Source organism: Dipodomys merriami, unplaced genomic scaffold (assembly GCF_024711535.1).
Source record: "Dipodomys merriami isolate MVZ:Mamm:240054 unplaced genomic scaffold, mDipMer1.0.p SCAF_19, whole genome shotgun sequence".
NCBI lineage: Eukaryota > Metazoa > Chordata > Mammalia > Rodentia > Heteromyidae > Dipodomys > Dipodomys merriami.
Window position 1 is genome coordinate 24,875,931 of NW_027203270.1, and position 21,417 is coordinate 24,897,347.

Here is a 21,417-nt window from a genome sequence, read left to right on the forward strand (position 1 = left end):
CCCAGTGCCTGGCCTAGGATTGCTGGCCCAGGATTGCCCTGCCTTTGTGACAGGCATTGGATTAGGGGCATTGTCCTGGAAGGTCTGGGGCCAATACAGTCATTATATTCAATGTGCATTACATGATAAGTTGAATTATGTAACTTGAGGTTATGGATAAATAGGTTTGGGAAAGATGTGGGAAAATGAATGTAAGGGGAGGATATTGATCAAGATGTATTGTATTCATAGTCTGACTTGTTGAATTGAAATCTTGTATAACTACTTAAAAAAAAAAAAGTCTAGGGCTGGGAAGGTGGCTCAGTGGTAGAGCGCTTGCCTTGAGTGCATGAGGCCCTGGGTTCGATTCCCCAGCACCACATAAGCAAAAAAAGAGCCAGAAGTGGCGCTATGGCTCAAGTGGTAGAGTGCTAGCCTTGAGCTGAAGAGCTGAGGGACAGCACCCAGACCCAGAGTTCAGGCCCCACAATGGACAAAAACAAAAACAAAAACAAAAAAGTCTACTTGGCGGTGCCGGTGTCTCACCCCTGTAATCCTAGCTACTCAGGAGGCTGATATCTGAGGATCTCGGTTCAAAGCCAGCCCAAGCACAAAAGTCTGTGGGACTCTTATCTCCAATAAACAACTCAGAAAACCGAAAGTGGTGCTGAGGTTTAAGTGGTAGAACGTTTGCCTTGAGCTGAAGAGCTGAGGAACAGTGCCAAAGCCCAAAGTTCAAGCCCCATGACCAACAACAACAACAACAAAAGTCTACTCTCAGGCTGGGAATGTGTCTTAGTGGTAGGGTGCTTGCCTTGTGTGCATGAAGCCCTGGGTTTGATTCCTCAGTACCACATAAACAGAAAAAGCTGGAAGTTGGCACTGTGGTTCAAGTGGTAGAGTGCTAGCCTTGAGCAAAAGAAGCTTCATGGACAGTGTCCAGGTCCTGAGTTCAACCCCCAGGACTGGCAAAAAAGTCTACTCTGTTCAGCTGTTTATACTCTAGTTTCCTTTAAAAAAAAAAAAAAAAAAAAAAAAAAGCATTGTGAGAACCAGATGGTAGAATGTATTTAAGCTGGGCGCCAGTGGCTCCCGCCTGTAATCCTAGCTACTCAGGAGGCTGAGATCTGAGGATCGTTCAAAGTCAGCCTAAGCAGGAAAGTCGTGAGACTCTTATCTCCAATAAACTACTAGAATGTATTTAAATTACATTATGAATTTCTGTATATTAATTTTCCGTTGTAAAGTGGTCGATGGTGGTTATTGATTGGCTGGCTCAGCCATTCATTTGCTCTATGTTCTGGGTTAAATAAGCTCTGAGTTTTAGTTTCTTTATCTGTGAAGTAGTCAGAGTAATGATACCTATCTGATGAGATCATTGTGAGGGCTCAATAAAATATGTAAAATGCCGATTTGTAAGCTCTCAAGTTTACCAATCTTTCCTAAAGTGTGTTTTAGGAAATGCTGGGAAATTTGGGAATTAAAAAATATCCACATTAAGCTGATAGAGTGGTAGAATGCTTGCTTTGCATGCAAGAGGCTTGGGGTTTGATTCCTCAGCACCATATAAGCAGAAAAAAGCTGGAAGTGGTGCTGTGGCTCAAGTGGTAGAATGCTAGCCTTAAGCTGAAGAGCTGAGGGACAGTGCCAGGCCCAGAGTTCAGGCCCCACTAATGAAAAAAAAAAGTATCTATATTAGCAAAACATTTCAATTCTCTGGAGCTCCCAATCATCATCAGTCAATGGTCCTTACTGGTGGACTCTGCACTGCACTTCCAATCATCATTATCCACATCATCCCTCCCCCGACTCTTTTGAGATCAGGAAGTCTCACTATATATATATGGCCCATACTTGTCTTGAACTCCTGGCCTCAAATGGCCTTCCTATCTTAGCCTCCTGAGTAGTTGGGACTATAGGTATAACCCTGCTCAGAACTATCTAAATCCTCTTTAAAATCTAAAGAATTAGGCATAATGAATGGTACAGGTCTCAAATCTAAACTACTCAGGTGGCAGAGATAGGATTGATGTCTGAGGCCAGCCGGGCAGTTAGCATAAGATCCTATCTGAAAAACAAAGCAAACCAAGGACTGAGGACATAGTTCAAGTATAGAGCATTTGTCTAGCAATCACAAAGTCCTGAGTTCAAATCTCATGTAGGAGTAAAGAAAGAGAGAGAGAAAAAAGAAAGAGACAGAGAGAAAGAAACACAGAAAGAAAAAAAAGAAAGAAAGAAAAGGAAAGAAAAAGACTTGCTAGGGCTGGGAAGGTGGCTCAGTGGTAGAGTGCTTGTCTTGCATACATGAGGCCCTAGGTTCGATTCCTCAGCACGACATAAGCAAAAAGAAAAAAGCCGGAAGTGGCGCTGTGGCTCAAGTGGTAGAGTGCTAGCCTTGAGCTGAAGAGCTGAGGGACAGCGCCCAGGCCCAGAGTTCAGACCCCACAACCGGACACCCCCCCCAAAAAAAAAAAAAAAAAGAAAAAGATTTGCTAAATAGTTGAACTTTCCTGGCTCCAGGCCTGTAGCTTTTGGGTCTGTCCTTGGATAAATGCTGTAATGCAAAATCCTTGGAATATTGTGTGTTTTCCTTGTTTGTTTTGGTGGTACAGGGTTTGAACTCAGAGACCTTTTGCTCAATAACCATATGTTTTATCATTTGAGCCATTATCCCAGCTGTATGTTTTTAAAGGTGAGGGAATATTATACACATATCTCCACACCAGGCACCTCCTAGGGGCCGCCTCAACTTAGCCAGATCATCTAGAAACTTCCACTGGCCTGCTGATTCCTCAACTCAGTCTCTCAAATCCCCCAGACACTACTATAACCTAACGTTTCATCTCCTGTGTTTCCAACAGCCCTTCAGCTCTACTTCCTATGCCAACCCCAACTGAGAACAGGATGCATCCTTGTCTAGTTCATTTTCATTAACCTCTCAACTCACAGCAATCCTTAGCTCAAGGCAAAGCTACAGGTCCCTCCCATTCGCTGTGTGGCCACTCAGCTCCCTTGGGCTAAATATAGCACAGCTGTGTCTTAGTGTGTCTAGAGCTTCCAGTCTTAGTCCCCCTCCCCCATCATTTTTCTTTCAACACCAGAGGGAACACATGCTAGAAGCTTCCACTTGGGGTGGGGTAGCCCAACACTGTTGGACAGGGCTGGATGTGAGAGGGTGTGCTGAATTTGGGATCACACAGAATAGGGCAACCTCCCCATCTGTAGTCAGACTTTTAAGTCCATTTTTGTCAGTTGTTCATTCTGGAAAAGAGGAATAGGCAGTGTCCTGGGGAATCTTTTAACCATCCATCCTCCACCCAGTCCTATGGGTAGGTGTTACCTCCATTTGCAGATAAGGATGGAGAGATTGACATAACCGAATGTTTGGAGTGCTCCATCTATGGGCTGATTGTTCACACTAAACTGCATCATTAGTTTAGTCCGCTCTACATCAGAATTTCTATTAATATGACCGAATTTGGAAGAAAAAAGTGGTTTACTGAACAAGTTACTAACATAGAAATGCTTACATGGAAACAATTATTAAAGACTTGGCATATTAACAAAAATGATGTTATCATAATTTTATCTTATCTGTTTACTGAAGCAGGACTCCACAGAGATTTGTGCCTTGAAGTCTTAGTTACTGTGTGTTCTCAGTAGCATTTTTATTTCTGCTATTTTAAGACTTCCCTTTCCTTCCACTTTATATCACCTTAGTGAAGGTCCAAAGCAGTGAGATTTGATTTTTGGAATGGTTTGAAGGCTGGTCTTTTTCTGTCACTTACTGTGATCTTGGGCAAGTCATTTAGCTGAGCCTTAGTTCTTCATCTGTAAAGTGGGTACAAGAGCACCAACCTCATAGTTACTGTGATAATTAAATAACCTACAGAGGGCTGGGGGTGTAGCTCAGTGCTAGAGTGCTTGTATAACATACTTGAGGCCCTATGTTCAATCCCGAGCACTGCAAACAAAAACAATTATATAAAGCAATTAGTACACCTCTTGGTCCATAGAAGTTGCTTAGCGCATCTTCCCCCTCCCCCGCAAGACTGGGACTTGAACTCAGTATCTAACACTTTCACTTATTGGCTGATGGGCTACCACTTGAGCCACACTTCCAACCCAGCTTGTAAATGTGACATACTGAGTAACCCAGCTTGCTCAGTATATCACAGTATCTTTGGTTGTTTTTCTTTTTTTTGGGGGGGGGTCCAGTCGTGGGGCCTGAATTCTGGGCCTGGGCACTGTCCCTCAGCTCTTCAGCTCAAGGCTAGCGCTCTACCACTTAAGCCACAGCGCCACTTCCGGCTTTTTTCTTTTTGCTTATGTGGTGCTGAGGAATCGAACCTAGGGCCTCATGCATGCAAGACAAGAACTCTACCACTGAGCCACCTTCCCAGCCCTATCACAGTATCTTACTGTCAGTTCTGAGCTGTGATGCTGTGGGTATATCAACTTAACCTCAATATAGGGTGTTGAACATGACCATTGGTGGTTTGGCCTCGTTCTTCAAAGGCCCTGCAGTTGATCTTGATTATCCCATCCAGTTACTGCCATCCCACTCTTGACCTAGATGAGCAAGGCATATATACCATCCGTCTCTTGAGAATTCAGGCCACTGGAGAGACAGCACAGGGGTGTGTGTGTGTGAACAGCAGAGAGGAGAGTTCCCATAGACACTAGGGATATGTGAAGGCCCTGGGGAGTTGCTGTGACCCTGGGTCTGTTCATAGAGCAGGAGTGTTAAGAAGGAAAAAAAGACGAACATCAGCTGCTGGACACATTTTCAGTGCTGAAAAAGCCCTTTTAGGACACACACACTCTCTCTCTCTCTCTCTCTCTCTCTCTCTCTCTCTCCTATACCACATATATCCATCTCACAAACATACTTATTTCACATAAACATACACAGTCCGAGTAATCTGCAGAAAGAACAAGGCCTGGGATAGTGAGAGTCCTCCATGCTGTACCCTGATCCTTCCTCATTTACTTAGAGATTTGTCATCTGTCAAGTGTGCTAGGATGGATGAGCATTCCCAAATTTTATTACTAATCTTGAGAGGATTCAGGTTACGCAAATTTTGGAGCCAGCCCAGCCTGGGGCGGATCATGATACTGCTTTGTACTAGTTGTATATCTTGTTCATTTAAATTGTTATTATAAAGGTAATATCCAGAGTGTGTGTGTGTGTGTGTGTGTACGTGTATGCATGCACGTGTCCTGAGGTTTGAACTATCCAGTGTGTGTGTGTGTGTGTGTGTGTGTGTGTGTGTGTGTGTGTGTGTGTGTGTGTGTGTGTGTACGTGTATGCATGCACGTGTCCTGAGGTTTGAACTCAGGACCTGGGGAATGTTCCTGATCTTTTTTCTTTTGCTCGAGGTTAATGCTCTATCACTTATGCCACAGCTTTTTGATTAGTTTGGAGATCAGAATTTCACAGTCTTTCCTGCCCAGAATGGCTTTTTTTCCCCCTCGGTCGTGGGGCTTAAACTCTGGGACCTGGGCACTGTCCCTCCGCTCTTCAGCTCAAGACGAGCCATCTACCACTTGAGCCACAGTGCCACTTCCGGATTTTTTTTTTCTGTTTATGTGGTGCTGAGGAATTGAACCCAGGGCCTCATGTGAGGCAAGCACTCTACCACTGAACCATCTTCCCAGCCCCCAGGATGGCTTTGAACTGTGATCCTCAGATCTCTGCCTCCCAAGTAGCTACCAGTACAGCTGTGAGGCACTGGCACCCAGCAGTTGTGTATCTTCATGGGTCATTTAGCCTCTCTGAAATTTTTTCCATTTGACAAGTCTGAAACACTGTTATCTAGTAGAGATAGGTGCTAACCCCAGTCATTTTCATTTTTGAAACTGGAGGGAGGCATCTCATCACAAGTAGCACATAAGGGCTCTGTAGACAAGAGGGAAGCCCCAGCTATTTCAAACTCCTGAACAAATCTCCTTAATCTAGCATACTTGAAGGGATGAAAATCAAGACAATAGAACCTCTCTCCCACACCTGGGATATTTTACTTACATTCCGTATGTTTCCTAAGAGCATGAGACAGTGTTGCTTGGGAGAGAACCCAGGATCTCTTCTCAATCTCAGTTCTTCAAATCTTAGTTCTCATTTTCAGCTATGTATGTCCGTGGGAACAAAATCCTATCATTTAAGGGCTCTCCTCCATCTGGCCTAACAACTTTCCAGTGTCTTGAGCTCAGCAGATGGGGGATTAAGACTGATGCTCTGTTCTATCTCCTCCCCTCTTCCCTGACTTCAAAGTCCCATAAAGCCAGTCACTGATTTCTTGACTTCATAGTGGAAGCTCCAACATCAACTTTCAGCTGATTAAAAACAGCAGATGCTGAGCCTTGGCCTGAGTGCCCAAGTTCCACCTTCTAGCCATCTCTCTCTGAGGGTAAGTAACGGCATGTCCAGAACCAGGCCACCAGTCCTTGTTCTACCTGGATAGGAGGGGAGACCCGGAAAAGAAGTTGACTTGAGCAGGTGGGTGGGATGGAGAATCAGGCATTCTATTGGTGGAACCCCTGCTCTAAGGACCCAGGGCTAGTTAGTGACCAGAGCAGATATTTACAGGGAGTGGCAGGTAGAGCAACAGGGGTTCTCAGTCCAGGGATAAAGGTAGTGGGAACAGTTCAGGGACCAGAATTTGTTCACTTAGTATTAATGTGCAAAGTATGCTAAATTCTATCAGAATTTAATGTCCCAACACATCAATCTGCCTCTGATGGTTGGGTAATCAGTGCTGTTAACTGGATGGTTCTGGCTCCCTGGTACCAGATTTTGCTCTGTAGATCCCTCAGGAGCAACTGTCACAGACCCAAGACTAGAGAGGGCCTCTAAGATTCAAAGACTGTTGCTTTCCAATCACTGGATTTTCCCAGCTGTTTTTCTTGGCAGAAGGATCACACCCATAGGGATGCAGAGGACGGGGAAGCAGAAATCAGTAAAATAAAAATGAACTGGCAAAGAGGCAGATGTTAAGAAAGACATGGAGAAAGTGGCTACGAGTGTCCCACACCCCTGAGACAGGCTACCTGAAGAAGCAATTTTGCAAGTGGAGGCTGGGCTAGGCACAGCAAGAGGATACTAGCAGGTAACACCTTTTCACTCCAGGTGGAAGAGAACTAGGAATTATTACTCTGAGGTATCTCCTTCCAGGACTTGGCTGAAGTCTAGGAGCTCCAGGGGCAAACGTCCAGGTCTAGGATCATGTCTAACAAAAGCTGGTGGGAGCCATCTGACGGTGAGGACACAGTGTCTGAGAAGTTCCTAAGGAAGACCAGGGAGTCTCCTCTGGTGCCCATAGGTAAGTGGGGGAAGAGAATGGAAGTAGGCCTTCTCTCAGAGCAACCATATCTCGTTTTTTTTTTCTGAAGGTGAATGATATAGGGACAGTAGAGCTTATGTGCTCTGTCTGCTACACAAGAAACTGCTACAATTAGAGTAAGATAGGAGGTGACAGTCAACTGAGTGCATGGGGACACAGGCAAACGGCACCAACACTAGCCTCAGGATGGACTTTGTTTTTGTTTTGTGGGTTGTGGGGCTTGAATTCAGGGCCTAGGCACCATCACCAATCTCTAGTGCTCTACCACTTTGAGCCACAATGCCACTTCCGTTTTTTTGAGTGGTTAATTGGAGTCTCTCGGGGGCTTTTCTGCCCTAGCTGGCTTCAAACTGCAGTCCTCAGATCTCAGCCTCCTGAGTTGCTGGGATTATAGGTAAGCCACTGGTGCCACTGGAGACTTTGAATTACGGACCTCTCAGGGCTTAAGGATTTGTGAGAACAGGAGAAATAGCTGTTCTGGGAGGTAGGAGTCAGCAGTGGTTGGAGGAGGAACCGAGTTGAGGTCGATGGGGTTGGAGGCATGGCTCAGGTGGTAGAACACCAGCCAATGACAGCATCAGATACTGAGTTTGAGTTCAGGTCTCAGATTAAAAAAACAAAAACAAAAAAACAAAACAGGTTGAGGTGGAGGAAGTCTGGGGTTTGGACTCAGGATCTTGAACTTGTTGGGCTGGGGCTCTACCATTTGAGCCACACTCCCAGACCATGTTGTTTTATTTCTTTTTTAATTTTTTTATTTTTTTGGGCCCGGTGGTGGGGCCTGAACTCTGGGCCTGGGCACTGTCCCTCAGCTCTTCAGCTTACGGCTAGTGCTCTACCACTTGAGGCACAGCACCACTTCCAGCTTTTTTTTCTTTTTGCTTATGTGGTACTGAGGAAGTGAACCCAGGGCCTCATGCATGCAAGGCAAGCGCTCTACCACTGAGCCACCTTCCCAGCCCCCATGATGTTTTATTTCTTTAGGAGGCAAGGGCATCAAGAGAAGGACACAACCAATTTGAAATGCCATTGTGGGGCCACAACTCAACATTCTAATGAGTCCCCTACTCCTACCTCCATTCCCATGAAAACAGTTGTTCAATCAAGGGTCCTGCCTGCCTAGCCTAGTGAGATGATCTCTTGGGCTTGGAGGACAAGGCCCAAGGATCACATTTTCTGCTCTCAGGCTTAGGAGGTTTCCTGGTGGTGGCAGCATATGGGATTTATCGGCTGAAGGCTCGAGGTTCTACCAAGATGTCCATACACCTGATTCACACCAGAGTGGCAGCACAAGCCTGTGTTGTGGGTGCGATCATGCTGGGTAAGCAACTTGGTGAGGCCACAGAAGAATCAAGGCAGAAAGAGAAAGCCTGGGTTCTTTATCATAGAGCTCAGGAGCTCACAAGAGTTCCCGAGACTTTCTCAGGGTTCCCTGTTTCTGACTGATACAGGGTGCAGTCTGTTTCATGAGTTTGCTATAGCAGTGAGAAAAATCCCAAGAGCATATACTTGCTAGCTTTAACACCATTAGACATCAGTATAACATGACAGTAACTAGCCTTGGATTGGTCACTTTGAGGTTTCTTACAGAAGGTATGTCAGAGTGCTGTGTGAGCTGTCAGATGGGATGTTCCCAAAGCTATATGGTTGGATGCTTAGAGTAGCTGTTGGGAAACTGGAACAGAAAGCCAAACCGGGAAGCTAGACTCAAGGGAATGGCTAAAAGAACCACTGGGACATTTGGGAGAGCCAGAGGACAAGTGTGGGGACTGGATGCCAAGAGGCAACTCTCTTCCTCCCTTGCACAGGTGCTGTATACACAATGTACAGAGATTTCAGCAAGAGGATGGCACAGGACTCTGGAGAGAAGTAGGAATCCTGAGTGGGCAGAACAGCCCATACCTTGCATCAGTCTCTGATGTACCTAATAAAGTAGTATTGTGGAAAGCCAACTGTTTTCTTCACCTGCAGGGAGTAGAGAAAGGGAATGGTGGTGGTTGTAGGAGAACCCAGTGCAAAGGCGGGAAACCAAAGAGCTCTGACCCCAACTCAGCCAGGGAGACACACAGAAGTGGTAGTCTCCTGAGGAGGTGAGGAGGCCAGGAGGCTTTGGATCCCAGAATCTCAACAACTCCCATGCTACTTCAAGACCACATATGGAAGCAGCCTGGAGTGGAGTGGAAGGTTGGGGGCAGGGCCTTGAGGCTCACGGGAACACAGAACCAGAGGCAGGCGGCAGGCTTTCCTCCCACCACAGACTGCTTCCCTGGAGACTTAGGCAGGAAGGAGGTTACAGCTGGGAGCACAGGCCGGTGATGCCTCATGGGAGATCACATATCCAGAATGTAAGCATTAGGACTAGAGAAGGGCCGGTTAGATAAAAGAAGCAGGCCAAGCAAGACAGAGGTCAAAATGCTCTGTTCACTTACAAACCATAGTTAGGTTGAATTTGTAAAAAATAAAATTCCATGTAAATCCTGAAAATGGGGCCCTTTGAGGTTAAACATTTTCTTTCCCTTCTCTTTCCCGGGGCCCAAGTTTCTCTCTGTTCTTCAGGAATGGAACCAGGCAGAGGCCACAGAAGTTAGCAGGAGGCCAAGTGCCCCTTCCTTACTGGGACTCTGGGTTGGTTTGTGGGTTATTCCAGATGGCCACAGCAGTTCCCAGACACTCTGACATGAAGGTCAAATGGCACAGATCTCTGCTTCAAGTCCAGGACCTGCGGCCCACCACAGGGAGCAGACACTGCACTCACATGGGGTAATTGAGTACAACATCCTGTTTGGCAAGCTCCAGCAACATAGGATCATCAAAGAACTTGCTGATGCTCACATCTTCACTCAGGCCCTGTAGAGAATGGGGCAAATGTAAGACCAAGCTCCATGCAGCAGCTAACTGAGCTGTGCACTGTCCAAGACTGCCTGGGGTGGGGGGAGGAAGAATGGGCTGTTCTAGAAGGTTTTTTTTTTTTTTGGTCGGTCACTGGTCTTGAACCCTGGGCCTGGGTGCTGTCCCTCAGCTCTTCAGCACAAGGCCAGCACTCTACCACTTGAACCACAATGCCACTTCTGGTTTTCTCGTGGTTAATTGGAGATTAGAGTCTCACAGGCTTTCCTGTCTGGGCTGGCTTTGACCTCGATCCTCAGATCGTAGTCTCCAGAGTAGCTAGGATTACAAGTGTGAGCCACCAGTGCCCAGCTTTTTTTTTTTTTTTTTTGTAAGTCGTGGGGCTTGAACTCAGGGCCTAGGCTTTTGTTCAAGGCTAGCGCTCTACCACTTTGAGCCACAGTGCCACTTCGTTTTCTGCTGATTAACTGGAGATAAGAGTCTCATGCACTTTCCTGCCTAGGCTGATTTTGAACCACAATCCTCAGATATCAGCCTCCTGAATAGCTAGGATTACAGAAGTGAGCCAGGGCTCACTGGCTACAAGCTGTCTTTAGGGTGTTGTCACTGCCCTATTTCCTTTGGGCTATAGTTCTAATTGCCTGAGGATGAACAGCTCATATTTTTCCTTGCTGTGCAGTGAATGCTTTTCAGTTTATAGGCACTTAGGAAAAGAATCCAAAAGGATTCAGAGACCTGGGCTCAGAGACCTGGAGTTGTGGGGGGACAATGGGTTTGAGGGATACATACTTTCCTCCGACGTGTTTTGATCATGAATTCCCGGGCAAGATGAGGAGCTGGCTGTGGCTCTAAGGGGCGGATAACAATGCTCTTGTCCAGAGGATCACCAGGTACAATCTGAAAATAAGAGGGGTTTCAGATGATCCAAGCAGACTCCATAGAATAGTCCTGACCAGAAGCAAGCCTCTTCTCTAGTCAAGTATCTCACTTGGGATTTAGAGAAGGAGCAAGCCAGAGGGGTTGAGCTTTGTAAAAGTGCGAGATCAAGCTGGCCAGCCTGCCCTGTATTCTCACCTGCCAATGATGGAAGACAGACAAAGAAAACGCCTGTCCTTGGGTGTGAGTCCGCAGATCAGTCTCAAAGCCAAAAGAGTCGATGGCTGGGATGAAAGCTTTGATAGTGTAGAGAGGGGAGCCTGGGATGGGTGCATCCTGAGTTACGTGCCCCCTAAGACAGAAAAAGAAAGGCAGAATCCATAGTTACACGTAAGTCAAAAGCAATGAAGCAATCTGCTTTTTTGTTTTTTTTTGCTGGTCCTAGAGTTTGAACTCAGGGCCTGAGTGCTGTTCCCAAGCTTCTTTTACCTTATGCTCAAGGCTGGTACTCTACCACTTGAGCAACAGCTTCACTTCTGGTTTTTTTTGTTGTTTGGTCTGTTGTGGGGCCTGAACTCTGGGCCTCAGCGCTGTCCCTTAGCTCTTCAGCTCAAGGTCAGCACTCTACCACTTTGAGCCACAGCACCACTTCCATTTTTTAATTTTTTTCTGGTGGTTAATGGAGATAAGTCTCACACTTTCCTGCTCCAGCTGGCTTTGAACTGCAATCCTCAGAGCTCAGCCTTCTGAGTAGCTAGGATTAAAGGTGTGAGCCACTGGTGCCTGGTTTACTTCTGGCTTTTTTGGGGGGTAGTTTTTATTATTATTATTATTTTTTGGTCCGGTCATGGGGCCTGAACTCTGGGCCTGGGCGCTGTCCCTCAGCTCTTCAGCTCAAGGCTAGCGCTCTACCACTTGAGCTACAGCGACACTTCTGGCTTTTTTCTTTTTGCTTATGTGGTGCTGAAGAATCGAACTCAGGGCCTCAGGCATGCAGAGCAAGCGCTCTACCACTGAGCCACCTTCCCAGCTTCCTTGGGTAGTTTTTAAATTGGAGAGTCTCATAGATTTTCCTGCCTGGACTGGCTTTGAACTGTAATCCTTAGATCTCAGCTGCTGCTGCTTCTTTTTTTTTTTAGTCAGTCGTGGGGCCTGAACTCTGGGCCTGGGCACTGTCTCTCAGCTCTTCAGCTCAAGGCTAGTGCTCTACCACTTGAGCCACAGTGGTGGCTTTTTTTGCTTATGTGGTGCTGAGGAATCGAACCCAGGGCCTCATGCATGCGAGGCAAGCATTCTACCACTAAGCCACCTTCCCAGCCCCAGATCTCAGCTTCTTGAGTAGCTAGGATTACAGGCCTGAGCCACTGGTTCCTGACCAATCTGCCCTTTTGTTCAGCCAGTCCTGGGGCTTGAACTCAGGGACTGTTCCTGAGCTTTTGGGATCAAGGCTAGTGCTCTACCCCTGAGCCACAACTCCACCTCCATCTTTTTTGGTGACTAATTGGAGATAAGAGTTATAGACTTTAATGCCCAGGCTGGCTTTGAACTTCGATCCTCAAATCTCAGATTCTTGAGTAGCTAGGATTACAGGCATGAACCACCAGCACCTAGCTCAGAAAAATCATACATTCTCATCTGTAGTAAGCTGGGGAATGCCTCATTTACTACTTTGTTCTGGGAAACAAGCTCACTGGGTTTCTGAGTGGAGAAGTGAGGAGGTTCAGCTTTTCTCTCCTGTAGAGCTGAGGGGTTTGGTGTTCTGCTCTTCCTCTCAGCACTTTTCTCTAACATGATGAGCTGCTTACCTGCGTCTGGCCAGGACAGTGTAAACAGCTGACACACAATCTGCAGGGGCCTGAACCTCTACAAAGTAGTAAGGCTCCATCAGACGAGGGGTGGCCTGCACAGAGCAAGAAGGGCTTAGGCTGAGGATTAAGATTCCTTAGGTCCCCAAAGCTGGGTTCTCCTCCAACCAAGGAGGATGGGTCCCCTACAATCCTCTCTTACCATGAGGAAGGCAGAGTAGACGACTCTCCTGGCTGTGGGGATGATCTGGCCCCCACCTCGGTGCAGGGGCTCTTGGGCAACCACTGCATCCAGGATCTTAAACTTGACATTTCGAATCACTGAAAAGGAGATGGGGACAGTTGCACATAGTTCTAGGGCTAGTCCTGGGGCCAGAGCATCTTGCCCCATCTCAGCCATAAAAGATATAGGACGAATATCACAATCAGCAGGGCCTGTAGCAAAGAGGTCAACAGTAAAGCACATAGTGTTTGCTTCAGGCCATTCACAACTTTCCCACTGTAGGTGTGGGGTCAATTAACCACTCTAATTACTTATCTCCCTCCTTCTCTCCCCAAATTAAACTCAGGGCATTGTGTATAGTAGGTAAGTGCTTTATCATTTGAATAATATTTCCAGTCTCTTATCTTTTGGACAACTCCTCTTAACACATCAAAAGATAGATCCTTCAAGAATAAGGAGTAATGTCAGTGTAGAAATGAGTTCATTTCTAGGATATACCAAATACTGAATTCAGAAGAGGAGGAAAGGATGGCTCAGTATACTTCAAGTTGTTTTTGCTGCTAGGTCCCATACATGAAGAGCCTACCCCAGATCAGATGGCCAGGTGTGAGGGTTTTGGGGACAGATGCAGGAAGTACTTGCAGACTTACACTCATCACATAGGGGCCCCTCCCTGGTTCCCCACTGGAAACCTTGAACGATGCTGTCCTTCACTGAACCAAGAAGAGCCTTGTCCACCTGCACAGAAACATAAGGGCTCCTTAGCAGTCCCCTGGCAATAGCCAATGAATTTAGAGGGAGAAGAAGAACAGAGGAACAACTGTGACAGCACACACTTCTTCATCAGGGGTCACAAATGCCCTCTGGAAATAACACTTTGCACTTCTACTGAGAAGCTCACAGATTGTCATGCAGTTCCTATGGGGTCTGCAGTACCTCTGAGGGCAGGGTATCATCTACCAGGATGTTGGGGCCTGTGGCATCAGGGCCAAAAGCCCAGATAGAACGGGCAGCCAGCAGATCCCAGTCATACTTGGTCTGGAAGAACTCTCCCAGCTTCTTCCTAAGGAGAGAAGGAGAATGTGGAAAGCTCTATGCTGCTGATTTCTAAAGCAATGGAGCCTCCCCTGTCCCACTTTTTTTTGTCATGGGGCCTGGCTCTGTCCCTCAGCTCTTCAGCTCAAGGCTAGCACTCTATCATTTGGGCCATAGTGCTACTTCCGGCTTTTTCTGCTTATGTGGTGCTGAGGAATCAAACCCAGGGCCTCATGCATGCAAGGCAAGCACTCTACCACTGAGCCACCTTCCCAGCCCCTGGAGCCTGCCTTTTTAGGGGACAGTCTCGCACCGACACACTGGGTCCAGGACAATAGCAAAGGAGGTACACCTTCCCCAAAGAATATGTGATGTTAGAAACCAGGCAGGTAAGCTGTGTCATCAGCTCTGGGAGGTACAGCTGCATCCCTACCTGTTCCAGGTGATCTGGACCACCTCATTTTCTATATCTTCAGCAAGACCCTTCTCAAGAGGTTCAGCAATCATGGTGATCTTATTCCTGGTGAGAAGGACATGGGCAATAAGAAGGGTTCAAAAAACTTATAGGGGACATTTCTAAGAAAATGGTAACAAAGCAGACAGCAAGCTGGGTACCAGTGGCTCACACTTATAAGCCTACTCAGAGATATGAGAATCAAGGTTTATTTGGTCAGTCACGGGGCTTGAACTCTGGGCTGCGGCATTGTCCTTTAGCTCTTCAGTTCAGGGTAAGCAGTCTACCAATTGAGCCACTGAGCCACTTCCAGTTTTCTGGCGGTTTATTGGAGGTACGAGTCTCATGGGCTTGCCTGCCCAGACTGGTTTTGAACCACGATCCTCAAATCTCAGCTTCCTGAGTAACTAAAATTACAGGCATGAGCCACTGGCACCCAGTGAGAATCAAGTTTTGAAGCCAGTACAAGCAGAGAAATACATAGATTTGTATTTCCAATTAACCAGCAAAAGCTAGAAGTGAAGGTGTGGCTCAAGTGGTAGAGTGTCAGCTGAGAGCATAAAAGCAGAGCAAAAACAATAGGCCCTGATTTGAAGTCCCAGTACTGACAGGAAAAAAAAAAAAAAAAAAGCATGTGCTTAGTATGTAAGGTGTAGGGTTCCATGGCTAACACTGCAAAAATCAAAGGACTAGGCAAATTTTAAAATTGTGATATGACATAGAGAAGTAGCAATTACGAAACTTCTCTTAGGAGCATCTAAGTCAAAGGATTTCACAGCACAGTCAAGGGACAAGGAGCTGGGGTAAATTCAAGTACTCTAAGTACCCCACTCCAATCCCCAGTCTCTAATTTTACAGTGCTTTGGTTGGGTAGAACTTTGTTAAATACAGGATGGAGGCTGTCAGGGCCAGGGATATTGAGTTCCCAGCTTACTTGTTGCTTTTTGGCAACATGGTTTGGGTAAGTAGCCCACACTGTCCCCAAACACACCCTCTTTCTCATACCTGTCAGTACTAAGGCTTGAACTCAGGGCCTGGGCACTGTCCCTGAGCTTTTTTGATCAAGGCCACTGCTCTATAACTTGAGTCACAGCTCCACTTCTGGCTTTTTTTGTGATTAATACTGGTAGGAGTCTCATGTACTTTCCTGCCTGGGCTAGCTTTGAACCAGGATGCTCAGTCTCCTGAATAGCTAGGATTATGGACATGAGCCACCAGCACCTGGATTATCTGCAAACTCAACCCTCCTGCTTCACCCTCTCCATGCTGGGATGACTGGTGGACACCAACATGCAGTATTCAATTTACCTTTTTTTGTTTTTGCTGGTCCTGGGGCTTGAACTCAAGACCTGGGGTCTGTCCCTGAGTCTCTCTGTGCTCTACCATCTGAGACACAGTGCCACTTCTGGTCTTTTCTGTTCATGTAGTACTGAATAATCAAACCTAGGGCTTCATGCTAGGCAAGCACTCTACCCACTAAACCACATTCCCAGCCCTAGCTTACTTCTTCGTCTTTTTTTTTTTTTTTTGGTTGGTTGTGAGGCCTGAACTCTGGGCCTGTGCTCTGTCCCTCAGCTCTTCAGCTAGCATTCTACCATTTGAGCCACAGTGCCACTTCTGGCTTTTTCTGCTTATGTGGTGCTGAGGAATTGAACCCAGGGCCTCACGGGTGCAAGGCAAGCACTCTATCACCAAGCCACCTTCCCAGTCCCCATAGCTTACTTCTTTTTTTTTTGTTTGGGTTTTTTTTTTTTTTAACTGTTATTTTTTTTTTTTTTTGTCTTTTCTTTTTTGGTACTGGGGATCGAACCCAGGACGTTGCACTTGCTAGGCAAGCGCTTTGCCACTGAGCTACATCCCAGCCCAGCTTACTTCTTATTGGGTGTTTCAGCAAAGCACTTGAGGGAGGATGTTTCCACCACTGTCTCACAAAACGTGACAACTGGGTCAGCCACCTGGGAAATGAAAGAAATTGTGGCAAAATTAATTTTGCTAGAAGTTCTAACTTCTCTGTGAGCCCCCTCTGCTATAACCAGTATTGAGTGACAGGTACAAGAACAAGTTAAAAAGCTTTCCATATACCACTATTAAATAGTCTGGTAAAATCTGGTGTACTAAAAGATATTCTACTCCTAAGATATGAGTTAGTGGGGGATCAAAGTGGGGATTTAGTTATGGTCTTCCAAGATAGCTTCTAACATCTATTTGGTTGTTCACTGTCATTTACTGACAACTCCTGGGGGTCTGAGGAAGCCAGTGTTGGAGACCTACTGGTGAGTGCTGGCTCCATTCCCAGCTCATGATGCTCCTGGTTGGTCTGCGGGCCAGAAAAGCCACTGTCCCTTGGGGATACCAGCAGAGGCATCTAAGAGGTATATTGATGGCACCTGCCCCAGTAGCACAGGGCTTTGGAGAAAATGTTTGCCTTGATTGAGAGTTGGAGGCCAATCTCCTGGACATAAACCCAGAAAAGCCAGCTCAGGGGAGGTTCTCCTTAAAACCTCTTGTCTTGAAAGCCTTGACTTTAAATATAGGACACAGAAAAACTCAGTGACAGGCAAACCAGGTCTCTAAAATCTTCCCTGAGAAGGAGCAACAGATAGTGATTTTCTTTTTTCTTTTTTTTTTGGGTCCGGTCGTGGGGCCTGAACTCTGGGCCTCTGGGCCTGGGCGCTGTCTCTCAGCTCTTCAGCTTAAGGCTAGCGCTCTACCACGTGAGCCACAGCGCCACTTCCGGCTTTTTTCTTTTTTCTTATGTGGTGCTGAGGAATCAAACCCAGGGCCTCATGCATGCAAGGCAAGCGCTCTACCACTGAGCCAACTTCCCAGCCCCAGATAGTGCTTTTCATAGACAGATCTCTTCTCATGGACTCCCTTTATCTTTTAAGAGTCAGGGGATCTAAAATTTGGCTCATGCAATCCCTCTAAAGATAGGAGACAGGCTCTTGCCCAGGCAGGGGCTAAAGAAAAGGGCTCTACTTTACCTTGATGTCTATCTCCGAGTACATCTTCCTCAGATCGTGCATCACACAGTCCAGGTAGAGCTCCCCAGTGCCCAGAATCACATGTTCACCAGATTCTTCCACCTGAAACACAATATTCCATACAGTGACTGTTCCAGCCTCTTCAAGAAGGCTCACTGAAGGCTGGGTACCAACCAGTTAGTCCTTCAGACATCAGGACCACTCAGCATAATGCTACTGGGAATGAAATTATTGTCTTCATTCTTATTTTATTCTTTTAGGGAAAGATCCTACCCTATGATCATGCATGTAAGTTGACCCTTTTGCCCTGGCCAGCTGCTCAGACTCAAAAGTGTATCGAGTTGGATTAATTTACTTGTCTGGAAAATCAATTCGAAGGGTATTCCCCAAGGAAAATACCTAAAGACATTTTTGAGAAACATACATATTCATGCAAACTCATTTGTGTATGGTTTCTAACATAAGTTGCAAAGGCAACGGGTTAGGACCACCTGGTGAATGTGATGAGTCAAATGGCATAAATAAAATAGCCGGGTAAGCAGGGCATGGATGCCACTGCAGATCTCAGACATACCTTGGTGGTAAGGGAAGGATAGCTCTTGTTGACCTTGCGCAAGCCATCAAGCATCTTGGGCAGCTCTGAGGGGTTGACAGGCTCCACAGCAATCTTGATAACAGATGTGGTATTGAACTTCAAAGGCCGGAAAATTTGAGCCTGAAATCCAAAACGAAGAGAAACAAGGGCATCTTAGCAAAGTAGGCAGTGGGTATAGAAATAAGAAAGGACTGAGTCTGGGTTTGCGCCTGTAATCCTAGCTACTCAAGGGGCTGAGATTGGAGGGTTATAGTTCAGAGCCAGCTGGGACTAAAGCCTGTGACACTCTATCTCAAGTAAAAGTACGAGCTGTGGGTCTGGTAAGGTGGCTCAGTGGTAGAGTGCTTGCCTTGCATGCATGAGGCCCTGGGTTCGATTCCTCAGCACCAAATAAGTAGAAAAAGCTGGAAGTGGTGCTATGGCTCAAGTGGGAGAGCACTAGCCTTGAGCTGAAGAGCTGAGGGACAGCGCCTAGGCCCAGAGTTCAGGCCCCACAGCCAAAAAAAAAAAAAAATGGTATGAGCTATGCACATGCCAGCTGAGCCAAAGCAGAAGGTACTGAGTTCAAGCCACAGTACCAGAAAAAAAGAGAACAGACAGAATCTGCTAAAGTTGAGATGTTTCTCAGCCAGAAGCTCTGGGGACAATCTGAAAGGCTATTAATTCCCAGATGTCTTGGCAGAAAAGGATAGGTAGAAACGGACAAGGAGGTATATGCTTATGATCCTAGTTACTTGGGAGGCACATTCAGGGGAATTTTGAGTTGAGGCCAGATAGGCAAAGTTAGGACTCTATCTGAAACAAAACAAAACCAACAAAATAAAAACAAAAAGGCTAAGAGCATGGCTCAGGTGCTAGAATGCAAGGCCTCAAGTCCAATCCCTATTTATCCCCTCCCTATATCCCCCACAAAAGAGAAGTAGAAAACAAAAAGGAGCCAGTGGTGGCTTATGCAACCAGGAGGCTGAGATCTGAGGATCACGGTTCAAAGCCAGCCCGGGCAGGAAAGTCTGCGAGATTCTTATCTTCAATTAACCACCAGAAAACCAGAAGTGGCTCTGTGGCTCAAGTGGTAGAGCGCTAGACTTGAGGTGAAGAGCTCAGGGACAGCACCCAGGCCCAGAGTTCAAGCCCCACAACTGACAAAAAGAAAGAAAACAAAAAGAACACTTCCTTATCCCTAGCATTAGTACTAAACAGAGGAGAATGCAGGAGGATGAGAACTGGGAGGCTGAGTCCAGGCTGGAACCAAGAAGTTGCAGTGACTCTGGGTCAGAGCCCATAAGTTCTACTGTGTTTGCTCACATGTACTGTGGTTCCTTGTGCCCCTCTAGCTTAAGCCCATCCAGCTGGCCTCTGTAGAAACTCTTACCTCCTCATTGCCTCTAGGTTCAGTTATGGTTGCTGTCTTCACAATTGGCTGATCAACACCTTCAATCAGAACCCAGTTGCTAGCAGGAACACGGTTTACCTCAATGTGGTACCTGGGGCAACATTCATTAAAAAGCCATGGAACTTAGGCACATTTCATAAAAATGTATAGGCTATGGGCCAGGAGTAGAGGTAAGCAAAACAGATACATTCTACCTGAAGAGATATAATGATCATATAACCACAAATACATGACAAGTACTAAAAAGTGTTTTCATTCTTCAAAAATCTAATTTTAATTGGAAGCTCATGATAAAAAAAAATTTGTTCAAGATGTCAAATATTAAGGGAATGCAAAAGACACTCAATTTTCCAAGCTCTTTGATTTTTCCCAGTCATCACTGAAGCAGAGCATACATATTAAGGACAGTACTGCCTTCGTTCTGGCTTGTCAACTGAGATGCCAAACTCATAAACTGACAAGTAGCTCAGAGGTCCAAGCTAAATTTGATTCAGCAGAGTAGGATGCTACAAGCAACACAAAAAAGACTATGGTCTTGTCAAAGAATAAACAAAGGATGTTGGGAAACAATTTCTTTTTTTTTTTTTTTTTTTTTTTTGAGGGGGGGAAAGAGGGTCGTAACTTAAGGAACACAGAAGTGGAAAAAAGGATTAAAATAAGTAAAAGTAGAAATCTTGCCAAAAAATTTCATTCTAAAGGAAAGGAAATTTCATCCAAAAGAAAGAAAGGCTGGTGGCATTATGCCAACAGTAGCTGCCCTTTGGCTCAAACAACCTTAAAAGCTGACAGATGTGGGCTGGGAAGGTGGCTCAGTGGTAGAGCGCTTGCCTTGCATGCCTGAGGCCCTGGGTTCAATTCCTCAGCACCACATAAGCAAAAAAGAAAAAAGCCAGAAGTGGCGCTGTGGCTCAAGTGGTAGAGCATTAGCCTTGAGCTAAAGAGCTGAGGGACAGCGCCCAGGCCCAGAGGCCCAGAGTTCAGGCCCCACGACTGGACCCCACCCCCAAAAAAGAAGCTGACAGATGTGCTGTGAAGTACATTTTATCCCCACTCTGTGGAACCAGGCAACTCCTATGTTTCCAAGGAGGAAACACCCGTTTCTATCCTGAAACATTCAGTCCTAGGGCAGTGGATAACATATGACCCTTGCCCAAGCCCAATATTCTGGTTGTTGGTACCTGGCCACAGAGATCCAAAGACGGCCCACGGTGCAAATTTGGGAGTCTTCCTCATCCTCCAGTGTGTAGTTCTCCCCTAGCACTTTGACAGGCTGCCCAGCATGAATTGTACCACTCAGTACCCGGCCAAAAGCGTGAAATTGAACTCCATCATCTGTACTATACATCTTAGTAGTATGGCACATCAGAGGGCCCTGGAAGAGGGGACAAAATGAAGTTTCAACCACATGTACTCTGTGGGGAAGAACCCATCTCCACCTCCCTTGATGGCAATGACATGAGCTCTATAAGGAGAAACCCAACAAAGGATTATGTAGTGGTTGTCTGGGAAAATTCCAAACCATGCTTTATCCCCTCCCTGTAAGTAGGGATAATAGGAAACACAAGCATAGAAAAGGCTTTTTTTATTTTTCAGAGGGAGAGGGTCCGTTTAGAATGGCAGATTGGAATAAGCAAGATTACTTGTCCTAAATTTCCTCTGAGAATAGAATTCACAATTCTCAACCTATTGTAGGCTTATAAAGATAAACTAGATTGCCTAACTAATTGGTGGGAAAGATATTTGTTTTTGTTTTTTGGGTGCCTAGGGATTAAACCTGGGCCTCACCCTAGTAGTGAGGCCTATATCCCAGCCCTGGAAAAAGGTTTTTCGACACCAGGACTGACAAAATGGGCTCCCATTGGCTGAATCTTTACTCTCCGCCA

At 46.2% G+C, this 21,417-nt stretch overlaps 2 protein-coding genes across 4 annotated transcripts in view; one reads left to right on the forward strand and one right to left on the reverse strand.

The window, feature by feature from the left end:
• Nucleotides 1–6,043: 6,043 nt before the first annotated feature.
• Nucleotides 6,044–9,269, forward strand: Higd1b (HIG1 hypoxia inducible domain family member 1B). 3 transcript variants are annotated; one of them, XM_070027891.1, is made up of 4 exons: nucleotides 6,044–6,389; nucleotides 7,109–7,301; nucleotides 8,509–8,643; nucleotides 9,131–9,269. In XM_070027891.1, the coding sequence occupies exons 2-4, from the start codon at nucleotides 7,205–7,207 to the stop codon at nucleotides 9,193–9,195; spliced, it is 297 nt and encodes a 98-aa protein (XP_069883992.1). In that variant the 5' UTR covers nucleotides 6,044–6,389; nucleotides 7,109–7,204; the 3' UTR covers nucleotides 9,196–9,269. The 3 variants fall into 3 exon arrangements, with proteins under 3 accessions (XP_069883992.1, XP_069883991.1, XP_069883990.1); XM_070027890.1 differs by having other exon boundaries at nucleotides 7,154–7,301; XM_070027889.1 differs by lacking the exon at nucleotides 6,044–6,389 and having other exon boundaries at nucleotides 6,846–7,301.
• A 454-nt stretch (nucleotides 9,270–9,723) lies between these two features.
• Eftud2 (elongation factor Tu GTP binding domain containing 2) overlaps nucleotides 9,724–21,417 on the reverse strand; it is a 45,219-nt gene continuing 33,525 nt past the window's right edge. The window contains exons 16-28 of the mRNA XM_070027881.1: nucleotides 20,713–20,906; nucleotides 19,514–19,625; nucleotides 18,121–18,261; nucleotides 17,547–17,648; nucleotides 16,435–16,517; nucleotides 14,542–14,628; nucleotides 14,010–14,136; nucleotides 13,724–13,811; nucleotides 13,053–13,171; nucleotides 12,851–12,945; nucleotides 11,244–11,397; nucleotides 10,959–11,066; nucleotides 9,724–10,169 (exon numbers count right to left, since the gene is read on the reverse strand). Of these exons, the coding sequence (XP_069883982.1) occupies nucleotides 10,074–10,169; nucleotides 10,959–11,066; nucleotides 11,244–11,397; nucleotides 12,851–12,945; nucleotides 13,053–13,171; nucleotides 13,724–13,811; nucleotides 14,010–14,136; nucleotides 14,542–14,628; nucleotides 16,435–16,517; nucleotides 17,547–17,648; nucleotides 18,121–18,261; nucleotides 19,514–19,625; nucleotides 20,713–20,906 (1,506 nt within the window). The 3' untranslated portion in view covers nucleotides 9,724–10,073. The remainder of the gene's footprint in view (nucleotides 10,170–10,958; nucleotides 11,067–11,243; nucleotides 11,398–12,850; nucleotides 12,946–13,052; nucleotides 13,172–13,723; nucleotides 13,812–14,009; nucleotides 14,137–14,541; nucleotides 14,629–16,434; nucleotides 16,518–17,546; nucleotides 17,649–18,120; nucleotides 18,262–19,513; nucleotides 19,626–20,712; nucleotides 20,907–21,417) is intronic.

What these genes read in the sequence shown, in the direction of transcription:
- Higd1b (XM_070027891.1), top strand. Translation starts at nt 7,205, where the DNA reads ATGTCTAACAAAAGCTGGTGGGAGCCATCTGACGGTGAGGACACAGTG. An exon ending in GTCTCCTCTGGTGCCCATAG is followed by an intron (nt 7,302 to 8,508) that starts GTAAGTGGGGGA and finishes TTCTGCTCTCAG; the next exon opens with GCTTAGGAGGTTTCCTGGTG. An exon ending in TGTGGGTGCGATCATGCTGG is followed by an intron (nt 8,644 to 9,130) that starts GTAAGCAACTTG and finishes TCCCTTGCACAG; the next exon opens with GTGCTGTATACACAATGTAC.